Source organism: Hyperolius riggenbachi, chromosome 6 (assembly GCF_040937935.1).
Source record: "Hyperolius riggenbachi isolate aHypRig1 chromosome 6, aHypRig1.pri, whole genome shotgun sequence".
Classification (NCBI taxonomy): Eukaryota; Metazoa; Chordata; class Amphibia; order Anura; family Hyperoliidae; genus Hyperolius; species Hyperolius riggenbachi.
In genome coordinates, this window is record NC_090651.1 from 33,339,286 (window position 1) to 33,362,720 (window position 23,435).

At 44.9% G+C, this 23,435-nt stretch overlaps 1 protein-coding gene across 5 annotated transcripts in view; it reads right to left on the bottom strand.

Moving 5' to 3' along the window:
• LOC137520767 (cytochrome P450 4B1-like) overlaps positions 1 to 23,435 on the bottom strand; it is a 121,972-nt gene that overhangs the window by 19,189 nt on the left and 79,348 nt on the right. For 4 of the 5 annotated variants that reach the window (XM_068239105.1, XM_068239106.1, XM_068239107.1 and 1 more), the window contains 6 exons: positions 16,516 to 16,660; positions 14,844 to 14,888; positions 12,450 to 12,577; positions 9,337 to 9,461; positions 8,576 to 8,727; positions 514 to 620 (listed from right to left, as the gene is read on the bottom strand). In XM_068239105.1, the coding sequence (XP_068095206.1) occupies positions 514 to 620; positions 8,576 to 8,727; positions 9,337 to 9,461; positions 12,450 to 12,577; positions 14,844 to 14,888; positions 16,516 to 16,627 (669 nt within the window). In that variant the 5' untranslated portion in view covers positions 16,628 to 16,660. Of the gene's footprint in view, positions 1 to 513; positions 621 to 8,575; positions 8,728 to 9,336; positions 9,462 to 12,449; positions 12,578 to 14,843; positions 14,889 to 16,515; positions 16,661 to 20,565; positions 20,847 to 23,435 lie in introns of those variants that run through there. The other variant, XM_068239103.1, reaches the window with a different exon arrangement.

Genomic DNA, 23,435 nt, shown 5'->3' on the forward strand with positions numbered 1-23,435 from the left:
GGTTTCTCTTTAGCTCACATCCATAGGGTAGGCGTAGGTGGCATTGCTTAAGATTGCCTACATCTGAGGGCCTCATGAAAGTTTTGCTATGGGGCCCCATAATTCCTAGCTACGCCACTGGAAGCCCCAGGTAAGTATAAATGTTTTAATAATTTTCATCTCAGGTAGACTTTAAAGCCTTACTAAACCCAAAACTGAACAGTGGGGGAAAATGAGTGGACATTGGAGTTACCATCACCCATATAGCCAGAGAACTGTGGCCAACTCCAACCCACTGTGGACTCCAACCATGAAATAACTTCTTTCTGGATTTTGCAATGAAGGCATACAGTGCTAGTGGCATGAAGGAGCGGTTGTCAGGTCCTCCAGGCATGTCCTGCCTATTGCTATGAAATTCCAGGTCAGAAGAATGAGAATTTTTATACCTGAGGTTGTTTATATGACCGTCATGTCACAATGTGTGTATACAGATATACTAGCAATATAAATCAATAAAATGTCACCATAAAGTACCGTGGCAAAGAGAAGAATATCAAGAAAATCCAGGTGCCTCTTCTGACTGATCTTCTCCAGCTCAGTTTCTTCCTTCAGGGATTCCTTCCTCTCTGTAATGACTTTATCTGTCAGGAAACAAATCAACATGTGTTTTAATTGGCAACTAGGGTTGATCGGAACAGCCGAATTCCGACTTCATCGACATTCGGAGTTCGGCAGGCAAATACCGGATTCCGTGTTCCAATTTTCGTGTTCTGAAGGCATTTTCTATCGGAGTAAATGACGCCGATTTCCGCTGTTCATAGCAAAGCTCCCATATGTGCTATCGTCACCACGTTTGCCAAGTACGTTTGTGAAAAGACCGTGTGGTTTTTGAGAAAATCGATTTTAGAGTTTCATTGGAAAAAATGGTTTTTAAACTGTAAAATGGCACTTTGTTCCAAGTTCTGAATATACACTGTATACATTTAATGAAAACGGACAGCATGGTCCCCATTACCAAGCCACTTTAACCCCTTGTCACCCATGCAGGCTCGGATAGCCAGAATGCGGAGCCTCAACTGCGTGGGGCTCTGCACCCTGAGATATACCAGCCCGCATGTTCCATGGTATGGAGGGGAGGGGCCCTGGAGGAGAGGGTCAGCCAAGCCTCCCCTTCACCCCCAGAGCTCTTGTCCAATCCATGGACAAGGGGCTCTTCCCCACCTTCCGTGCCCAGGAGGAGGTGGGGGCTGCCGATGCCCTGGGGGGGTTAATGGTGGCATTCGGATCTCCCAGATGCCTGCTCCCCCCCCCCAAGTGAAATGGGTATAGGGGTACTGATGTCCCCTTCGGTGTCTAATGCGTTCCCGTCTGTCCCCATGTGTGCCCTTCTGTCTCCAGTGTGTCCCCTTCGGTCCTCCAATTGTACTCCGCTCCCCCTCGTTTGTCCTCTGCTTCTCTCCTCCCATGTATCCTCTTCCCCCCCCCCCCCCCCCCCCCCCGTGTATAACTATCAGAATCAGCAGCTTGGTTCACCTTATCCATGGCTCCCGCAGCAATCACAGACCTATTCTTCACTGTGCCTCTGTCCCCTCTTCTGCTGATCAGCATATAAAACCCAGGGACTTTTTCAAGGAGAAACAGTGTGTTTTATACGCCGAAAAATACAGTAATTGCATATGGGCCAATGGTGTGCAGAAAATGCATGCAAAAAAACGGGCACAGAAAATGTCCTTTTGCTACTGTACTGGCTTTAAAGATATTTCAAAATTGTTATGTTTTAGCTTCAGATTTTTTTATTGGGTGTTTATAACAGAGAAGATAAACATTACGTGAAAGCCGTCAACATTCTCTTGAAACAGGCAAGATACCGGCTTAGCTTGAATTTTCTACGGGTGAGTAGTTCCAGGTCATCATCTGGGGTTAGCAGATAGGAAAGCCAACAACAACATGAAGAGGACCAACCTGTCACAACCGCTTTATTCAGGTTAAAGTAAGTAAAATTATTTAAAATAAACACAATGTACCTGCAAATGAGCATTACATCCTAACCTCGCCGTCAGATCCTCTCAGAAGCTTACCATTTTCTTCTTACAATGATTTGTTAGAATTGAAATACTGTATATCAGTTGCTGTCAGTTATATATAAATTGCTGTCAGTTATAACTGAAAGGACAACTGATAAGCAAGGTCATGTCCATGTTTTCTTATGGTGCAAGTGGGCCATATTAAAGTTTAACAGTGTGCTGACCAGGAAGCTGTTATGGGGTAAAGGCCATTTTCAAAATGGAGGACGCAGAATTCCATTGATCACAGTGGACAAATAGGATGCAGGAGAGGAGAAAGAGATTGAGGAGTAGACTACACTGGAGGTAAGTAAGATGTGTGTATGGTTATTTTGACTTTATTTCAGGTCTGCTGTAACTGTGTCTACTTTTCCCTTTCGTAAAGGTAGATATATATGGAGGAAGAATTGGGAAAAGAGAGATGGAGAAGGAAAATTAGGAAAGAACCAACATTAACGGCCAATCTTCTGAATGATTTTAGACCTTAAAGGGAACCTGAAGTGAGTAAAATTATTTAAAATAAACACATGACGTAGCTGCAAATGAATATTACCTACTAACCTCACCGTCAGTTCCTCTCAGAGGCTCATAATTTTCTTCTTACAGTGATCCCTTCCAGTTCTGACAATATTTTGTCAGAACTGAAATATACCAGTTGCTGACAGTTATATATCAGCAGCTGTCAGTTACAACTGAATGTGCAAGGTAATGTCCATGTTTCCCTAAGGCTCAAGCGGGTTACATTACAGTTTAACAGTGTGCTGACCAGAAAGCTGTTATGGGGTAATGGCCATCTTTAAAATGGAGGACGGAGAATTCCATTGATCACAGTGGACAAACAGGACGCAGGAGAGGAGCAAGAGATTGATGAGTAGACTACACAGGAGGTAAGTATGACCTGTGTATGTTTATTTTTGATTTTAATTTTCAATTCAGGTTTGCTGTGTCTACTTTTTCCTTTCGTAAAGGCAGATATATATGGAAAAAGGCTTGGGAAAGGGGAGATGGAGAAGGAAAATTAGGAAAGAACCAACATTAATCAATCTTCTGAATGATTTTAGACCTTAAAGGATACCTGAGGTGACATGTGACAGGATGACATAGACATGGGTATGTACAGTGCCTAGCACACAAATAACTATGCTGTGTTCCTTTTTTTCTTTCTCTGCCTGAAAGAGTTAAATATCAGGTATGCAAGTGGCTGACTCATACAGGAAGTGAGTACAATGTGACCCTCACTGATAAGAAATTCCAACTATAAAAAACTTTCCTAGCAGCAAATGGCTTCTGAGAGCAGGAATGCCAGGAGATGTAGTCTGTGGTCATAAGTACAGTACTCGCATCCATGGACTACATGATCTCCCGGCATGCATTGTGGCGCGTGCGCACACATGACACAAATGGAAATGCGGCTCAGTGTGGCTGCTCTGAAGACCATGGTGCATCACTTACGGGCTGGGGGCAGAGGAGCAGCACCCCTATAGGAAAGTAGTGAGTCTTACCTTAACCCCCTGCCCCCCACATTGGCACACTCCGTTATGAACCGCCCTTATGAGGAAGTTTATTTGCAAAAAAATGTTGTTGCTTTAATGATCCAGTAGGTCAGATCACCAAGCAACAGTGATAGCCATGGGCAATGTCCCTCTCCTTACCCTGCTGAAAACTGCTCTATAATGCAGTGCATCTTTGTCCCTCCTCCTCCCCATAGGGACAGCACGTGTTACCCGGCTGTAGCTGAAAGCCACATCTTTATGTGCTCTGTTCCCAACAGTGTCACCCGCAGTCTTGATGGGGGACAAATAAAGCTTGCTTACACATCTTAAGGCCTTGTCTGGGAGGGGTGTAGCAATTGCCATTGCAGCCATAGCAGCTGCTATGGGGCTCTGGGGGAGAGGGGGCCCAGGTGGTACTTGATGTATTTACTATTGAAGTGATTTCGTGCCGAAGCTTGAGATCAAAATAAGATTTTCCTTGATGGGGGGGAATCAGAGCACCGACGGAGGCCTCAATAGGATCCTAAGGCTTCCTTCTCTTTAGGTAAGTATCTCATTTTGTACCGAGCTCGGGTACAGGGCCTGCAGGGGGCGTGCATAACTTGTATTCATTACAACAGAGGCAGACCATTCCTCCCTGGGTCGACAAAGCTTGACAAAGAAAAGAAGATTAGATATATTACAGAGACAGTGCAACTAGAAAAGGCTGCAGTAGTCCAGACCACATTACAACAGGTATAGGAACTTATAGGATAGAAGAAATAAGGCTGAAAATGTTGTTACAGAGTCTCTTTAACTTTCATGTGCTACTCCAGCCTTTGACTTTGTCTTAGTGTCGATTGACTATATACAGTGTGGATTGCATGAAAATGTCACCATTTCACCAGGTGGCACTGCTCAAGAGTGCCTATATCTAATGGCAAAATCAAAGTTTTGCTATAGGACCCCATAATCTCTAGCTGTGCTACTGTCTGGGACATGGAGAAGTAGTAATCTAAAGTGATGAAGCAGGGGCATAATTAGACTTAATAAAGCCCCCCTGCAAAAAAGTTAGCATGGGGCAACCTTGGTCCCTGAACCCCATGTGGGTCACATGATCGCTGGGAGCCGGGGAATGCCAGCAGTGAGTGTTCTGCTGTGCAGCAGTGTCTGGAAGCAGGAGAAAATTACAGATGCTTCCCCTACTCGCTACTCTGCATGGCGGGAGGAGGTGGTGGGGACGGTTTTTGTGAGCGAACGGGGAGGCTTTTTTGCTAATTGGCTGCACTTGCGGTTGGGGAGAGGGAGGAGGTGGGCCCCCCAAAGCCTCTGGCCCCCCCTGGGATAGCAGGGGTCGCAGGGGTGATTGTTACACCCATGTGATGAAGCATCTTGGGTAGAACTGTCATCTTTACAGCTACTGTTTTATCCAACCATGAGATGCAATCATTCTTCCAGCTTTCCAGTAGTAATTGAATCTCTGTAAATAGTTTGGGGTAGTTAGCAGCATATAAGGTATACCTAGGTAGGGCATTTTATTGTGTAGCCACTGAAAGTCGTATGACTGGTGGAACAAAGTTTTGTTTCCATAGTGAGGTTTATAGTCAGTGTGTCGGATTTAGAATTGTTTGTGGCTGGAATGTGACTTTGTTGGCAAGCAAAACATATTTTATGTATGTAGCTGACCACTTCACATTTAAAGAGGAACTTTAGTGAAAATAACGTAATGAACACACGTGCTTTATTTTTACAATAATTATGTATAAATGATTTAGTCAGTGTTTGGCCATTGTAAAATCTTTCCACTCCCTGATTTACATTCTGACATGTATCACACGGTGACATTTTACTGCTAGCATGTAATGTCAGTGGAAGGAGATGCTGCTTGCTTTTTTTGGCAGTTGGAAACAGCTGTTATTTTTCCCGCAATGCAACAAGGCTCCCGCAGTGTGATGTCAGCACCATGGTCATGACATCACACTGTGGAAGGGGTTTTAACACAATATCAGCCACACAGAGCCCCCTGATGATCCGTTTGAGAAAAGGTAAAGATTTCTCATGAGAAAAGGGGTATCAGCTACTGATTGGCATGAAGTTCAATCCTTGGTCACGGTTTATGGATTATAACATAGCAAGGCTGCTAGAGTCTCGATAGCTTAAAGGGAACCTTAACTGAAAATAATTACAAAAGTTTCGCTTACCTGGGGCTTGGACAAGCCCTCGCAGCCGTTCTGTGCCGAACGGATCCTCTGTTCCCCTGCCGTGGCGGTCCACTGCGCCTGCGCCATCCTCGTATGCATTCATGCCGGTGAACGCGCCCTGTGCAGGTGCAGTAAGAGAGATCCTCTTACTGTACCTGCACTGGATGCATTAGCCAACGTGAACACGTACGAGGATGCCCGTGGCCAGGTGCAGTAAGAAACAAAACTAACCCGTGGCATGGAAATGGAGGATCAGTTCAGCACGCCATGGGCACAGGACGGCTACAGAGGGGGTTGTCCAAAGCCCCAAGTAAATTAAACTCTTGTAATTATTTTCAGTTAAAGAGAATCTGTATTGTTAAAATCGCACAAAAGTAAACATACCATTGCGTTAGGGGACATCTCCTATTACCCTCTGTCACAATTTTGCGGCTCCTCGCTGCATTAAAAGTAGTCAAAAATTGTTTTTAAAAGTTTGTTTATAAACAAACAAAATGGCCACCAAAACAGGAAGTAGGTTGATGTGCAATATGTCCACACATAGAAAATACATCCATGCACAGGCAGGCTGTATACAGCTTTCCTTTTCTTCTTTTTTCAAGAGATCATTTGTGTGTTTCTTTCTCCCTGCAGCTCTGATTGTTTCTTCCTGCAGACAGCTCTGCCTGTGTCTGTAATTCCTCAGCATGTGACTCCTTTCACAACAGAGGATTTATCCAGCTTGTAAAAGATAAGACAGCAGAGAAAAGCTGGCTAGTGTAAATAACACACACACACACACACACACAGTGTGCATAGAGGGGGCCTGGTAGGGGGCGTGCATAGCAGATCAACACTGAAGAGTTGGCAGCCTTCCAGACACAGGGCGACAAGTCCGACAGGGGAAAGATAAGCTGATTTATTACAGAGATGGTGATAGTAGAAAGTGCTGCAGTAAGCCAGAGCACATTTGAATAGGTTTCGGAACTTGTAGGATGGTAGAAAACAGGATTAATTTTTTGTTGCAGAGTCTCTTTAAGGTCCCTTTAAGTAAAGTATATTGGAGCAGGGGAAGGGGGGTTGGGTGGGGTTGGGCAATATCCTGCGACACCGAGAAGAGGGCAAAGCAAAAGCCTGAGTATCACGTAAATTCTTTGAGGCTGGTTTATAGAGCTTCAGTCTTGGCTCCCTCTTCCGCGTACGTTAAAAAGGGGCGCTGGGAAAAAAGGGCGCGGGGTTTTAAACGATAAACATGGATAACGTTTAAAAATATAATGTACTATATTTCGTTTAAAAATAATGTTTTATAAAGTTATAAATCATTAAATAATGTGCATGAAATTGGCAATTGTGAAAAACGTTAATCTTCCGTTTAAAAAGTGAAACGTATAATAACGTTTAAAAAAAATAGTAAGTAACCCTCCCTGTACCTACCCCTAACCCCTAGACCCCCGTGTTGGTGCCTAAACCTAAGACCCCCCTGGTGGTGCCTAAACCTAAGACTCCCCTGATGGTGCCTAAACCTAAGACTCCCCTGGTGGTGCCTAAACCTAAGACCCCCCTGTTGGTGCCTAAACCTAAGACCCCCCTGTTGGTGCCTAAACCTAAGACCCCCCTGTTGGTGCCTAAACCTAAGACCCCCCTGTTGGTGCCTAAACCTAAGACCCCCCTGTTGGTGCCTAAACCTAAGACCCCCCTGTTGGTGCCTAAACCTAAGACCCCCCTGTTGGTGCCTAAACCTAAGACCCCCCTGTGATAAGCATTAATAACGTGTGAAAAAAATATTGTGCTGTTTTTCGTTTAAAAATAATGTTTTAAAAAAGATTGTACTGTTTTTCGTTTAAAAATAATGTTTAAAAAATTATAAATCATAAAATAATGTGTAATCATGAGAAGCAGTTATAAAACAGTAAAAGTCTCCGGGCGCCGCTTATAAAACGTTATTTTTCTCCGGCGCCCTTTTTTCCTGTCGGGCGCCCATTAAACGATATTTATTATGGGAGTGAATGGCGGCGCCCGATTTGTCCACTTGCCTCAGGCGCCCGAATTTACTGTTACCCCCTCTTCCCATCAAAGAAAAAAGGTAGGAACAAGAAAGGAGGGAAAGTGATGGAGCAGAGTGGTCTGTACACGGAGATAGGCACCCAGTATAACAAGTTAGAACTCTTTACTGAAGAAAAACATGCAGAGATATATCATACACAACCATCAGGTAATGCAGCTTACTTAGAACAGAGAGGAACATAGAAAGAATACAAGAAATCACAATACCATAAAGATCCTCACATCATTCTACAGACAGTGACATCTTGTGGTTGCTTTACTGAACTGCAGTTGAAAGTCATTCTGTTGATACTGCCAACAGAAATAAGGCAAAGATGAAGGTAGCAAAATGTCTATTTGAGCTCAGATCTTACATTTGTCTACAATGTGACACCTTCAGAGGCCTTGTGGAGTCCATGCCGGCAATGGGTCAGAGCAGTTGCAGAACTGCAATTCATGGTGCCCCCCCAGTGAACCTTTGATGGTCTACCCCCAATGTTTACACCCCTTCCCTTGCCTCCCCTTGGTGCCCTTTACAGCCTTGGGGCCCATCTCACAAAGGTCATAAAACAAATGTTGCCATCATAATCTTCACAGCCATAGCAAGTGTAGCAGCAAAAACACCTGATCTGAAGTACAGTCCCCTGTATTGGAAGGAAAGGTTAGTAGTTGGGGGTCCCCAGTGCTCTGGGCCCCCCTGCGATTACACGGGCTTCTCTCCTCTAGTTACGCCCCTGGGTCAGAGCTGTTTTGGTGGCACAAGGGACCCCTACACAATATTTTTGCTGATTAGTGTCGTACATAGTAAGGTGTGTATTGTGGTTTGTATCTGACTGACCTGTGTGCTGATGGGCTGTCCTTAGAGCTCTTCTGAAGCGGAATCCATGAGGACTCAGGTGGAAAATGAGGTCACTGTGGTAGGGGATACAGGTAAATCTGTAATCCACCAGGTAGCTGAGGTCATACACTGCCTTGATGTAGGCATTTTCACTGAGGAGAGAAGCAGAAGCAGATAAAGAACACAATAAACTGATTGCATTGCACCTTCTTGCTTTAGGTACTGTTCAAGTAGTGTTGCTCATTACATAACATTTTCCCTTCTCTATTAGCAGCTTAGCAAGTCATAAGATGTAAGAGACAGCCTATGGGCCCAACAGTGCAGAGGGAGACTCGCTGTGTATGACATCCATCACAGAACAGTGTGTGGAGGCTGGTGGGAAGGCAACTCGAGTAAGGAAGGAATACCAGGACATGCCACAACACCGCCCCAGGCTCCCCAGCGCCCAAGGAGCAGGCCTTTGTGGCCAGCCCACAAATCCGGCCCTGAGTGTATACCTTTACAGTCGTGACAATGTCATTCAACGCCCAAGGCAGAGATGCTAGAGTACCCCTCCCCACACACACACTCCCTCTCAGGCCTTCACTGCTTGCTCAGACTAATATTGATGTGTGCTCTCCATACCCTCTTGATCACCTCTTATGAGGAGCAGGCACAGAGCCCCTTGACACATATGTGTCATTGTCCATACAAAGTGAAAGAGAGGACCTCCCTGGCTCTCTGCTTCCTATCCACCAGTCCCAGAATCCTCCATTACTGACCTGTCCGTCTGGCAGTTGCTCTGATAGCTGAAGGCACATTTCATGATGGTGTCCAGCGTCATCAGGCTGACGTGATGGAAGAGCTCTACAGGATTCTTCTCTGGAACCAGTCGCTCCCATTTATCCTGAAATAAGGATATCAGTCTAAGTAAGCAGGGAACACACAGAAAGACAGACATAAAAATGCAAACTATTTCACACAATGGCACAAACCTTCCCGCTCACTGTGGCGTTTTGGACTATTCCTTTGTGAACTGGAAGTGGCTATCTAATAGGCCTGTGGGGGCCTGTACATTGTTGTATGTATATTGCATATGTTGTATATGGTAGTTAGTTTTGTCTTTTGTTGTGTTCAGGTCATTACTGCAGGTGTGTTTTTCACATGTACAGTATAAAGTTGCACCATACGTCAGTAAACACTGCTTGCACTATTTGCTGGCTTATGTCTCCATTGTGATGAACTGCCCAACTGCCAGGGCAGCCATTACACAGAGCTTAACACAAACCTGAAGCAGAAAGACACAGAGGTATGTCATTGTGCACAGGACATGCCTCTGTGTCTTATTAAGATTTCATAAATCCGCCTTGGGTTCTCTTTAACCCATTCGCGTTCCGTCGTTTTCACGTGAGAAATGTTCACCTCCCATTCATTAGCCTATAACTTTATCACTACTTATCACAATGAACTGATCTATATCTTGTTTTTTCCGCCACCAATTAGGCTTTCTTTGGGGGGTACATTTTGCTAAGAGCCACTTTACTGTAAATGCATTTTAACAGGAAGAATAAGAAAAAAATGGAAAAATTCATTATTTCTCAGTTTTCAGCCATTATAGTTTTAAAATAATACATGCCTCCATAATTAAAACTCACGTATTGTATTTGCCCATATGTCCCGGTTATTCCACCGTTAAAATTATGTCCCTATCACAATGTATGGCGACAATATTTTATTTGGATATAAAGGTGCATTTTTTCCATTTTGCATCTTATCACTATTTACAAGTTTAAAATAAAAAAAATATAGAAATATTTCTTCTTTACATTGATATTTAAAAAGTTTAGACCCTTAGGTAAATATTTACATGTTTTTTTTTATTGTAATGGTTTTTTTTTTTTATAGTAAACATTTTATTTGGGTAGTTTTGAGAGGGTGGGAGGTAAACAATAGATTTATAATGTAAATGTGTGTTCATTTTTATTTTTTTTTACTTTCAGTTGTAGTATTACTTTTTGGCCACAAGATGGCGGCCATGAGTTTGTTTACATGACGTCACTCTAAGCGTAACACACGCTTAGAGCGACGCATGGGGGAGGTGACAGCCAGAAAAAGCACAGCTTCCGAGAGAAGCTGTCGCTTTTTCAGCGGGGGAGAGCAATCAGTGATCGGGCACCATAGCCCGATTCACTGATTGCCTGGCTAACAAACCGCGGTCGCGGGAGCGCGCGGTAGCGCACATGGTTCCTGGACGTAGATTCTACGTCCAGGAACCAAAATAGGTTAAAAAAAACAAGAAAGTCAAGAGAAGTGCTTTAGAAAATAGCACTGCTCTCTCACTAAATTAGTCGGAGAGCTCAGAGAGGCTCTTTCGCATAGATAATAACTGAAGTTTCTTAACTCTTCCTGTACTGTAAACAATATGAGAGTCTCTCGTTTGAAACTGATGTTCTATTTCTGAACTTTTGCTACTAATGTTCTATTTCTTAGCTGTACTACGCATACAAATCATTATCTCATAAGTTTATTTTCACCACAGATTCCCTTTAACCCCCTGCCGACTGCTCCACGCCAATTGGCGTGAGCAGTGCGGCAGCCCCAGGACCGCTCCACGCCCATTGGCGTGAACGGCCGTTTATGGGGCTAGCAGGAGATCGTGCGCACATTGCGCGCGCATCTCCTGCTTGGGGGTGGAGCTCCGCCCCGCCTTCAGTCTCCGAGCAGCAATTAGACGGCAAAACTGCCATCTAATAGGGTAGTACAGCGCAGCGCTGTACTGGGGACAGCCGTATGACACGGCTGTCCCCCTGGGTGACACAGAAGCGATCGGCGGTGATAGGCCGAAGCCTATCACAGCTGATCGCAGTAATTGGCTGACTGGGGGATGGAGGGAAGGAGGGAAACCATGTAAAGAAATATGTTTTTTTATTAAAAAAATTATAATGAAAATATTTAGATAAAAAAAAAAATAAACATAAGGGGAGCGATCAGACCCCACCAACAGAGAGTTCTGTTGCTGGGGGAAAAGTGGGGGAATCACTTGTGTGCTGTGTTGTGCGGCCCTGCAGCTTGGCCTTAAAGCTGCAGTGGCCCAATTAAGTAAAAATGGCCTGGTCACTAGGGGGGTTTAACACCTCAGTCCTCAAGTGGTTAAAAGCACTCTCTGTCTTTTAAGCTATAAAACAAAGCAGAAATAATGACCCCTTGAACTTTCCTGCAGTAAAACCGTATCTCAAGCTGTTTTTGAGTTTCCTAACTGTTTAAGTGCTTTGGAAAACCCAGAAATCGGAAAATTGTGTGAACAAAAACAAGACTTGTCAAGCATGTTCAAAGGGTCCCAGCACTGGAGCAGCGAGGTCAATGAGGATGGTGGCCGACGCCTTTACTGCTGGTAGGTGCATCACTGTGGAATGTTTGTTTACTAGAAAAGAGCTCTAGGCCAGAGGGCTGCATAACTAAATAGCCTAGATGAAAATCCTAGATGCAACAAAATAGTCCTTTTATTCTGTGGACATTTGTAACGTAAAGCAATTGATCACAATTTCTACAAGGCTCTTTAGCAATAATGTTTGCCAACAATCTTTTTTTAAGGAAGCTGAGAAAAAAATATGCTGTAAACTTTTACTGCCAATCATCAAGGATATTAGTATCTGATCAGGAAAAGGAAATCGGAAGGTTGTAAGTTAATATGATCAATATTGGCCAGTCAGTAAACCATCTGGCAATACAATTACTGCAACGTTTCCCGACTTTCCAATATCGATCCTATTCAATGGTAGTCATGCTGCAGTGTAATTACATGACAAAAGTCGGGAGTAACTCCTGGAGATCCTGGAGTGTGAATAGACTTAATGAACCATTAGCTGCCATAATCAGTACCTATCGCTGTAATTACCAGCATGACGTTAGCGCAGTCAGACATCAGCTTGACATATGGCTTCAGGACATCGTAGTGGAACCCCGGAGTCAGCAGCCGGCGGTGCTGGAACCACTTCGGACCCGACAACACCAGCAGCCCCTTACCTGAGTGACACAAACACGGTTATCACTGTTAGCTGGAGAAAAAAACATTTGCATAGGTTGTCTCTACTCCAGACTAATCACCCAACAGATTCTTCTGTCTCCCAGTGACTGTAATGAGCAGATTGCTGTGTGTAGTTCCCGGGTTTGCACAGACTCTGCTATTACCTCATTTTGGACAGCAAGGCTCTATCTGGCCCCTTAACCCTTTAGCGGCCAATTTATTTAGAGGCTTGCAAGTGCTCCAGGCCAATTTATTTTACCACATTTTTTTTATTTCTTATTTGTTACATTTCCCTGCTTCTAATTAGAACTGCTGTAATGTGTATTGATGTCCACTTGTCACTAGGGGGCAGTGTGAGACAATAACAGAGGACTTCTGCTTTCAGTTTCTATGTTTTCTGCTATTAGAGAGAGATCAAAGCATTCCAAGAATTTACAGCACAACAAGTTCTGCTGAGTTAAAAGCAGTGCACTTATCTCAAACGAGATAACTATTGAAGTTGCTAATGGGTTAAGGACCAGAGCCTTTATTTCGTGGGGCCGTTCAGCGATCACTGTGATTGGTTCACAGTGATTACCTGGTAAGGAGCAAATGAAACTGACACCTTACCGATAGGAGGAAATTCAGCTGTCATATCAGCCGCAGTGAACATCGGTCAGCTTGGGAATGCAGAAAGCTGCGCCGTAGAATCTACACAGCATGAGAACTAGAGAGCTACAGCTGCAACGTAGATTCTCACTTCCGTGGTCCCGAGACGGTTACATTAGGTTGTCCATCCCCTCCTGGTGAATTTTAGATTTAATTTAAGTTATTAAGATTGCAGCAAGGTGAATGGTAACATGGCTTGGCTCTGTGATATAGGCAGCTTGCTCACCTTCTTTGAGCTGATTCACAAAGATTTTCTGCTGAATTAGCTCACAATTTATCTCTCCTTAACTCACTTAAAGCAAACCTGAAGCTAAATAAACTTTTGAGATAATGAATCGTATGTGTAGTATAGCTAAGAAATAGAACATTAGCAGCAAAGAAAATAATCTCATATTGTTTTCAAGCACAAGAAGAGTTAAAAACCTTCAGCAGCTATTTGTGCAAAACTTCAAAATCAACTTGTGGAAAATACAGTCCTGTTTTCTGAAGCACTTCATCAGCCCAGAAATGGTGAGAGACAGCTTGAGATAATGTTTTACTGCAGGAGAGTTCAAAGGGACATTATTTCTGCTTTGTTTTATAGCTTAAAGCGGGATTGTCATTCACAAAATCAAATGCCATTTACCCACTGCTCTGTGTTTATTATGCATCCTGCAACCTTACCCTGCATTGCAAGCCCTCCAATCTATTCAGAAATGTTTCTGCTGTAATACATCTCATCTACTGTAAGTCAGACTGGCTCTATTTGGTACAACGCTGACAAGAAGGAAGCTTGTCATCTTTCCTCCCACATTCCTGCTCCTCATTGATTGGCTGAGGGCAGTTCAGTGTGATATGAGGCTGAGAAGGGAGAAGCTGATGAAATATGATCTCTGCCATGCTCTTATGTGTTTACAAAGCAAGCTAGATAGGACACTGCAGTTTCTCTTTATTTACTATATAAAAATCACTGAAATAAAAAAAAATGGACAGTACAATACATATGTTATGTGAGTAGAACAAGTATTTACTTTAAAAAAAAATTTTTCCTGGAATAGTATGGCTGTCCCTGCTGTTTTAAAAGCCAGAGTGTGGTTTTAAAATTTCAACTGCGACAGTATGATGCAATGTTACAAAAAATAAAAGCTGTGTAACTGAAAAAAAAATATGAGACGCTTTTCTTTGCCACTATTGTTCTATTCCTTATCTGTACTATGCATGCAATTCATTCTCTCATCAGTTCTTGTTGCTCCAGGTTTGTTTTAACTCATGATTTATCTCCACTTTACCTATAGTCAATTAACCTTTCTCCTGAGGTTTCTCCCAGGAGATGTCTTCTTCCATTATTAATTCTTATTTTACAGATCATGTTCTTGTTTTTTTTTTCTTTAAAAAGTCACATAAGAAACATAAGATGCAAAACATCTACAGGCAGTGGCGTAGCAATAGGGGGTGCAGAGGTTGCAACCGCATCGGGGCCCTTGGGCCAGAGGGGTCCCGAGGAGCCCTCCCTCCAAAGCAGTATTAGCTCTCTGTTGGTCATATGCTGGTAATAATCACTTCTATAGATGCTTGGAATAGTACTAATCATTAACAAACTGTTCCTCGTCCCCTTCTTGTCTATGTCTTGTAACATACCGATCCACGGAGTGATGAAATAATATCCAAAACTGTCCTTGGGGTCTGCAAGGGAAAAAATGCATTCATTACATTTCCTTTAAACCAAACCTGCCAGGTTAACAGTTAGGCAGTATAATCAAAATCTGCTATTTAATTGGCTGGAACAAACATTTATAAACTGGAGTGGAAGGTATAGAATGGGAAGGATGGGGAAGGGTGGCTAGATCCTCTCCATTATGACCCTAGAAGGGAAGGCATGACCATAATCATTCTGACAGGCTGGTTCCATCCTGTCATGCTAGGCAGCACTGCCTTGTTTTAGGGACAGATTTACCTATAGGCACTGTAGGCTTGTGCCTACAGGAGACAAGTGTGTGAGGAGGCTCACTAGCTGCCCAAGGTGCCCCCCCCCCCCCCTCCCCTGTCTCTCCCTCCCACTGCAGAGTTCAAGCAGAGCATTGATAGCAGCAGCAGACTAACCAGTTGTGATGTTCCAGCAATGACAGATGCTCTCCTCTGCAGTGAAGGGGACACATCTGGCTATATGGGGAGAAGGGTGCATCTGCGGGGAGGGGAGAACATTTGGGTATCTAAGTCGCATCAATCAGAGTCTTTTGGGGATGCACAGAGGTCCACGCATGCGCAGAAGACCCTGACTGTCGCGACTTTGCCAGTTACCAGGGCTGATTGCAGCTGAACAGAGGCACTCGGGAGGAAGGCAAGGGACTCAGCGGTGCTTATGGGCCTGGAGGCAGCCCCAGGTAAGTATCAAATCTTTCTTTTAGGATGTCTCTGGTACACGTTAAGGGCTCTGCCTCTGATACAGGAGACTAGGGGTTGAATCTCAGCTCTTCCTGTTCAGTAAACCAGCACCTATTCAGTGAGGAGACCTTGGGCAAGACTCCCTAACACTGCTACTGTCTACTGCATATAGCGCACCCTAGTGGCTGCAGCTCTGGCACTTTGAGTCCACCAGGAGAAAAGCGCAATATTAATGTTGTCTATTTGTATTTGTCAGAAGGTGAGTATCGGCAAGGGCCTATTGTATTTGTCAGAAGATGATTATCAGCAAAGGTTAGGTGTAGTTAGGGAACGTATCTGACTCTTTTTTTTTTTTTTTTACTACAGATTAGCTTTAAGCCTTGTACACACACTAGCTGGTTCTTGTCTGAGGTGGCTGTGTGTACATCTGCTCCCGATACCCCTGATGCAAGAGATCCAGACTCACTACTCACTTTGCTGTGCCGTTATCTCTCTGCCCTACTCCATAAAAACATAACATGTTGCAAGCCTGCAGGCTAGTGACATGTCTGTACAACACTCGCCCCTGACCTGTCGCCCAAGGGATTGAGTCTCGATCCTCGCGGGGGCAGTAATTGCATTTGTAAATGCTCCTTTACAGCTGTGTAACACAAGGGCAGACAGATTGAGAATACTTTAAAAAGATGACTTAGGAAAGTTCTCATATTACATGGAACTAAGAAGAATGGAACTTTTAGTGTGATTAATATTGTAAGGTTTATGGCCTACTTACATAAGATTGCACAGGTCAGGCAAGAGCTCCTTATGCGGGGGGAGAAGAAAGGCGGGGTTGGAAGTGGGAGTGAGTGGTGGACACCATTGGCATAAGCCAATAGGGAGAAGGGGGTGGAGACATATATGCATAACAGCTAGTGATCCCATCTCTTACCCTGCCTGGAGAGGATGGCCTTGGCATAGTCTGGGTGACACACGGTAAGCATTGCTAAGAAGTTTCCCAGCCACAGCGGGTAGGCGTAGGGATACTGCTCCGCATAGCGCATTGTAACATGAAAGTCGCTCCCATCTCCGACGTACTGAAAGACAAATAACACGGGAAAGGATTCTGTTATGCAGGCCACATACTACAGTTTCTTAATTAAATGTTTAGTTTGATACACACATCGAGTCAAACAAAAATGGGTAAAAAATGAGGGCCTACTTTAAATCTGTGCACAAGACCTGCCCATCCTACATCTCTGAGCTCATCCACAGATCTATGCCTGTCCACCCCCTCCGATCCTCCAATGATCTCCGCCTTACCACCCCACGCATTAATCACTACCTTGCATGCCTACAACTACAGGACTTTTCAAGAGGTGCCCCCACCCTGTGGAACTCCCTCCCATCCCCCCACAGACTCACCCCTTCCTTCAACACCTTCAAGCAAGCCCTCAAAACACACCTTTTTAAAATGGCCTACCCTTCATCTACCATCTATCATTAACTCTCTCGGCCGAGCAGCCCTACCCTGGGCCGGCCCGCCCATGAGGCGGGGTGAAACTTTTGCCTCAGGCGTTACCTCTGGGGGGGCGGCGCCCGCCCGTCCGTGGGTGTGGGGGGCTGTCCGAGCTGGAGGGGATAGCGGGCAGGAAGGGGGTAATGGGCATAGCGGCGGGGGGGGGGGGGGGGGGGTCGGCCCCCCCCTCGCCTGGGTCCCCCGTCCTCCGCTCCCCTCCAGCTATAATAAAGTTATGTTGCTGCAGCTAGTGTAAGTAGTGTTGTCCGGATCATGGACGATTCGGATCTTTGATCCGAATCTCTTTTGTGAGTCGAATCATCCGAATCATCAAAATGAGTGATTCGGATCGCAAAGGGGGGCGGGGCCAGGAGTGGCACGCCCCCCTCTCAGCGGGCAGCGGGGTCCTGGAAGCAGAGCAGAGATGGATCGCTCTGTTGGAGGGGAGCCAGCCTTGCAGGGACAGGTAGATCAGAGAGAGGGGATATCGGTGCCACTGCCAGATATGTGTAGAGCACACATACTGGCTATAATGTGCTGCTCATTATAGGCTGTCTGTTCCGTAGTTGTGCACAGTAAACAAATTGGAAACTTTTTGCTCAGTAACTTTGTAGACAACTGGGCTAGAAGGGCAGGCACTGTGATTGCTGTGCAATATGATCCTCCTGCACTGCTCTAAAGAGCTGCACTTCACTTCTGGGAATGCTTTGGGGAATGCTTTCTTTCACTGGGCGACGTTTGCATTCAAAGTATACAGATGAACATATAGGTGAAATATATCTAAAGCATATGACTGCGCCATGTGGGTATTGTGTGCAAACCAACATTTCTGCTCTCTGCTCGTCCCTCCTCCCTTCTCTGTCCACCATCTCCCCTTCTCTGTGTGTCCACCCCCCTCCCCTTCTCTGTCCACCGCAGGGAAAGTCCTGTCCTGCTAGTCATTTCACCCCCGAGTGCTTCCCTAGTAAAATGATCCGAGATTCGGATCAAAGATCCGGATCTTTTCAATGATCCGATTCGAATCATCCAAATCATTGAAAAGATCCGAACTTCCCATCTCTATTTGTAAGAGGCACGGGCGGGGATCACTCACCTCTTTCTCGTTCCTGCGTGCACTCCACTGACGTCACTTCCTGCTACGCCGCCCACTGTATTGTGAGTGGATGGCGTTACAGGAAGTGACGTCAGTGGAGCACACGCTGGAACGCGGAAAAGGTGAGTGATCCCCGCCCGTGCCTCTTACAATAGCTGCAGCAACGTAACTTTTTTAAGCTGGAGGGGAGCGGAGGACGGGGGACCCAGGCGAGGGAGGGGGGGTCCGACCCCACCTCCCCGCCGCTAGGCCCAATACCCCCTTCTTGCCCGCTATGCCCTCCAGCTCGGCGGCCCCTTACACCCACGGGTGGGGGGCGGCTTCGATTTCTTTAAAGATTGCCTCAGGCGGCAAAAAGTCTACGGCCGGGCTTGGCCCCACCTTTTGTGTCCCTCCCCTTTAGATTGTAAGCCTTTGGCATGGTCTCCCACACTTAGCATGCCCTTCTTAATCTTACAACCCCAGAAATGACACCCTTACCATAGACTAACTTGAACTTGAATTGCTGGGTCTCTGTTAAATTTCTTGATTGTGTATCTTTTGCCCTGTTTGCGTGTATAACCTTATGCTGTGTTGTATAACCGTGTGCTGCCTATCTGTCTGTCACCCCTTGTTTACATTGTATGTATCCCTATTTATTGTCTAGTGCTGCATAATATGTTGTTGCTTTATAAATACAACAAATAATAATAGGGCCTCATAAGAATGGCCTTAGTCAAAAGATCATTAGTAAAGATGGAAACTTTTTTTTTTTTAATCACACTTGGGGATGAGAAGGGCGAGACAAGACATTGGACTGGTCAAAACTTAGACGTGGCAACGGTTAATTTTCCTGCCACAATCTGACTGAAATTGAGGTATACAAGGTGATAAAATAACCAACTCTCAGCCAGGGAGTAATGGGACATTTGTCAGTTTGGACCGCCATGGCATAGTGCATGGTGACCACCAGGCCCACAGGAAGCTGAGAGAAGGTACATCAGCTGCTCCCATGCACCTGGCATAGGCAGCGAGGTGGTGTCTGTCCCCTACATGGACATCTGAGCATGGCCACATATATTTATAATTAGTATTTAGTTAGTGACAATACCTTCCTCAGCACTGTACAGAATGCATAATCTTGTCACTAACTGTCCCTCAGAGGAGCTCACCATCTAATTCCTAACATAACTGGAGTGCCTGGTGGAAACCCATACAAACAAAGGGAGAACATACAAACTCTGTGCAGATAGTGCCCTGGCTGGGATTTGAACCGGTGATGTAGTTATCCCTGGCTGGGATTTGAACCAGTGATGTAGTTATTTACTGTTAGTTATTATGCAATACCAATTGTATTGGACTTCGGATGCTCTTTAGGGTGTGGTGTTCACAGGACATCTGTACTAATGATGCCACTTTAATATTATCAATGAGACTAAATTTGGGGTGAACTTTATATCCTGAGTCCTGTAATATGAAACATACAGTATACACCCACCATACAAACATTAGACACACCTGGGGCTACCTTACACTGCACCAGCTGCTTACAGTCTAGCCTTTATAACACTCACTTGGGTTTGCTAACTCTCGTTCGCCGTAAGTGAGTTTGCCTGTTGGAGTCTTGGTGGACATGATGATTTTTTTTTCACCGTTCCACTGAGGAACTTGGCCAATGGCCCAAACCTATTTGAATGGTTTATTTACTGAATGCTCTATGTAAACTCAACGGACCCAAACTCAGGTGATGGTTTGGGGCCCAATACTGTATAGACACACGGTTGGCCTCCAGGCTAGCGAGGCGTTCTGTTGCTATGGAGGTTGTTGGAAGGCTGACAACGTGGCACACAGGGGGGGGGGGGGGAGGGGCACGGAGCAGGCAGGCTGGAAGGGAGGGATTGGGAGCTGCTGTGCGCAAACTAGATTCTTGACAGAGATGGCCATAACCAGATGCTTGGGCTGAGAACAATTTAGGGTGTCGTGTGTAAAAGGCTTGAGTCATGCTAAGCCACAGGATTCCTGAGGTTAACATTGAGCTTTATATAATATAAAGAACTGCTACAGTGAGGGCAGTTATCTTTGTCCCGTGCTGTAAAGCCAGTGTAATTTAGGACCTTGTAAACCACTCACAGTATCTGCTGCTAACACCATGATGCTAGACACCTCTGGACATTTACAGAGGTCTTGTGGAGGCCATGCCTAGACTGGTCAGACCAGTTATGGTGACATAAGGGGACCTGCACAGTATTAGGCATGTGGTTTTATTATTTTGGCCGAACACTGAAGTGTCAGCGAGGCCTTATGATCTAAAAAAGTTAGTTACAACTTTGAAACTAAGGAGATGCATTTTTGGGGGATCTGGACTTTAACATCTGTGGAAAGAGAGTTCTCTTACAGCAGCTGACTCTTACCTCATGAGCATTGCCGTACAGCCAGTGACGTTTGGGACCTGGGAAAGCACTGAAGGCTTTGTTCAGCTCTCTCGATCTCACATACAGCTTAGAGGCTTTGTACAGAATGAAGAAGAAGCAAAACCAGGCAGCCCACTGACAGAGATCCCAGAGACCCAGTGACAGGAAGCCAAACAGCCCCGTGGTAGCCATGACACCCACCAGAACCTAACACCAGCAGTATTAGGTCTGGCCGTACCACTCTATAGGCTGCAGGGTGACAGTGACAGAAGTCCACAGGACAATGTACTACACAGGAGAGGATCAGATTAGGAGATAGAGAGGGGTGGAGCTAACATTGTGCAATGTTCTGATGTAAACCTTCATTTACACAACTTCACTCATTTCCAGACAACATAAAAACTTGAATAAGTAAATAAACAACATTTATGATACTTTGGCTTGAATGTATTTGTGTCCACTCCTTGGTGGCACATTTAAAAAGCATTCTTAAAGTACCCCTGAATCAGGGGTGTAGCAATAGGGGGTGCAGAGGTAGCAACCGCATCGGGGCCCTCGGACCAGAGGGGCCCCGAAAGGCCCTCCCTCAACTGCAGTATTAGCTCTCTATTGGTCCTGTGCTCATGATAATCCCTTCTATAGATACTTTGAATATTGGTAATCATTAACAGACTCCTCCCCATTCCCTTCTTGCACCTCTGACTCTGTAGTTGCCATTGGCAGGTTTTGGTGCGTCGTATCAGTTGTTACGTATAGAGTGCTTGGGGGCCCCATTGTAAAACTTGCATTGGGGCCCACAGCTCCTTAGCTATGCCACTGCCCTGAATTCAATATACAGCGATATATACTGTACGTATAAGAAGTACTTCTGATGCTAGAACCAGGAAAATTACCGTAAAAGTGTGTATCCTGAAAAAATTACTCACAGTGCCTTTTTCAATTAAATCATAGGCTACGTCCACCGTGACGTTTGTGTTTTGTCCGTTGTAAAAACAGAATTGCGTTGGAATGGGAAAGTCGTGACACACGTTAGTCATTGCATACAGAGAAGCATATAGTCAATTATTATTATAATTGATTTATAAAGCACCAACATATTCCGTGGTGCTGTACAAGGTAAGAAACAAACATGGGGTACATAATAATACAGACAATGGGATATACCAATATACAAAATACAGAGTTGGTACCAAATCCAGAATCGATACAAAAAAACAGAATTGGTAATTACAATGACAAAAGTAACAATGCATAACGAATTCCATGACACAAGAGTGAGAGAGCTCTACCCTTGCGAGCTTACAATCTAAAGCAGGGGTAGGGTACCTATGGCTCGGGAGGCAGATGTGGCTCTTTTGATGGCTACATCTGGCTCACATACAAATCAGTAGGGGTTTATTCATTAAGTGACACTGCTCAAGCAGCGCAGCTTAGTGTGGCAGCACAAGTAACATTTTCAAAGTAGTGGACGCTACTGCTGTAGCAAGCACTACTCCACTAACTGACTCACGCTCCCCCAAGACTAATGGCCTCTCCAAGTATCCCACTCTGGGCCCTGTCAGGTCCAGTGACTTTGTAGAACGAGATCCCTGCACTTTGATTGGCCCAATAGGCTGCCTGTCACCTGACAGGCAGCCTATTGGGGCAAAGTGCAGGGATCTTGTCCTACAAAGTGAATCAACCCAAGTCAGCTAGCTAATTGTACAAGCTGTTAGTCGGTATTTCTCCTGTCTGGCTCTCTGGGAAATTGCTGATGTTGGTGAAAGCCAAGAGAAGCTGAAAACGTGTCTGACACTTCTGCTGCCCAGAGGATCAACTGTATACATATCACCATGGCAACAGGGACATGAGCCCTCTGCTGCACATGCGCACTGTCCCAGTTTGAAACATATTGTATGGCTCCCAAGAAATTACATTTTAAAATATGTGGCGTTTATGGCTCTCTTAGCCAAAAAGGTTCCTGACCCCTGATCTAAAGGAATAGGGGGTGGGGAGGAGAGACAAGAGGTTGGGTAGTACATAATAATCATACCTAGAGGCAGTGTGTTTTTAGGCTATCTAGTAGGAGTGCAACTTGGCCGTAGGTGAAAGGGAGAATGGCCTAAGGTAGAGTGTATGCTTGTCGAAAAAAGTGAGTTTTGAGGGATAGTTTGAAGATCTCAAAGGTTAGCAAGGGATGAATGTGATGTGGGAAGGGCATTCCAGAGGAGGGTTGAAGCACGTGAGAAATCTTGTATATGGGAATGCGAAGAGATGATTCTAGGGGTGGTCAGAAGAAAGTCCTATGCAGATCTGAAATTGAGGTTGGGTTGGTATCTGGAAACTAGTGAGGAGATCTACAGGTGAGAGATTGTGGAGAGCTTTGTAGATTAGGTAAACTGAATCCTCTGGTTAATTGGCAGCCAATGAAGAGCTTGAAAGTGAGGAGCAGCCGAGGAAGAGTGGGAAGAAAGATGAATGAGTCAAATAGCCAAATTCAGTACATATTGGAGCGGTGCCAGCCTGTTAGTTGGTAGTCAATGAAAGGTATGCTTCACTGCGAACATACAGGGGTTGGACAAAATAATGGAAACACCTTGAAAATCAACAAAATATATTTTAATATGGTGTAGGTCCACCTTTTGCGGCAATTACAGCCTCAATTCTCCGAGGTATTCAAATTGTGAATTGTTTCCAAAGGAATTTTAGCCCATTCTAAAATTAAAATTAGCCCATTTTAGCCCACGTTAAAACACCCTCCAGTTCTTTTAGAGACGATGGCGGCGGAAATCGACTTGAATCTCTAATAACGACCATAAATGATCAATAATGTTGAGGTCTGGGAATTGTGGTGGCCAGACGAGATGCTCAACTTCATTAGAATGTTCCTT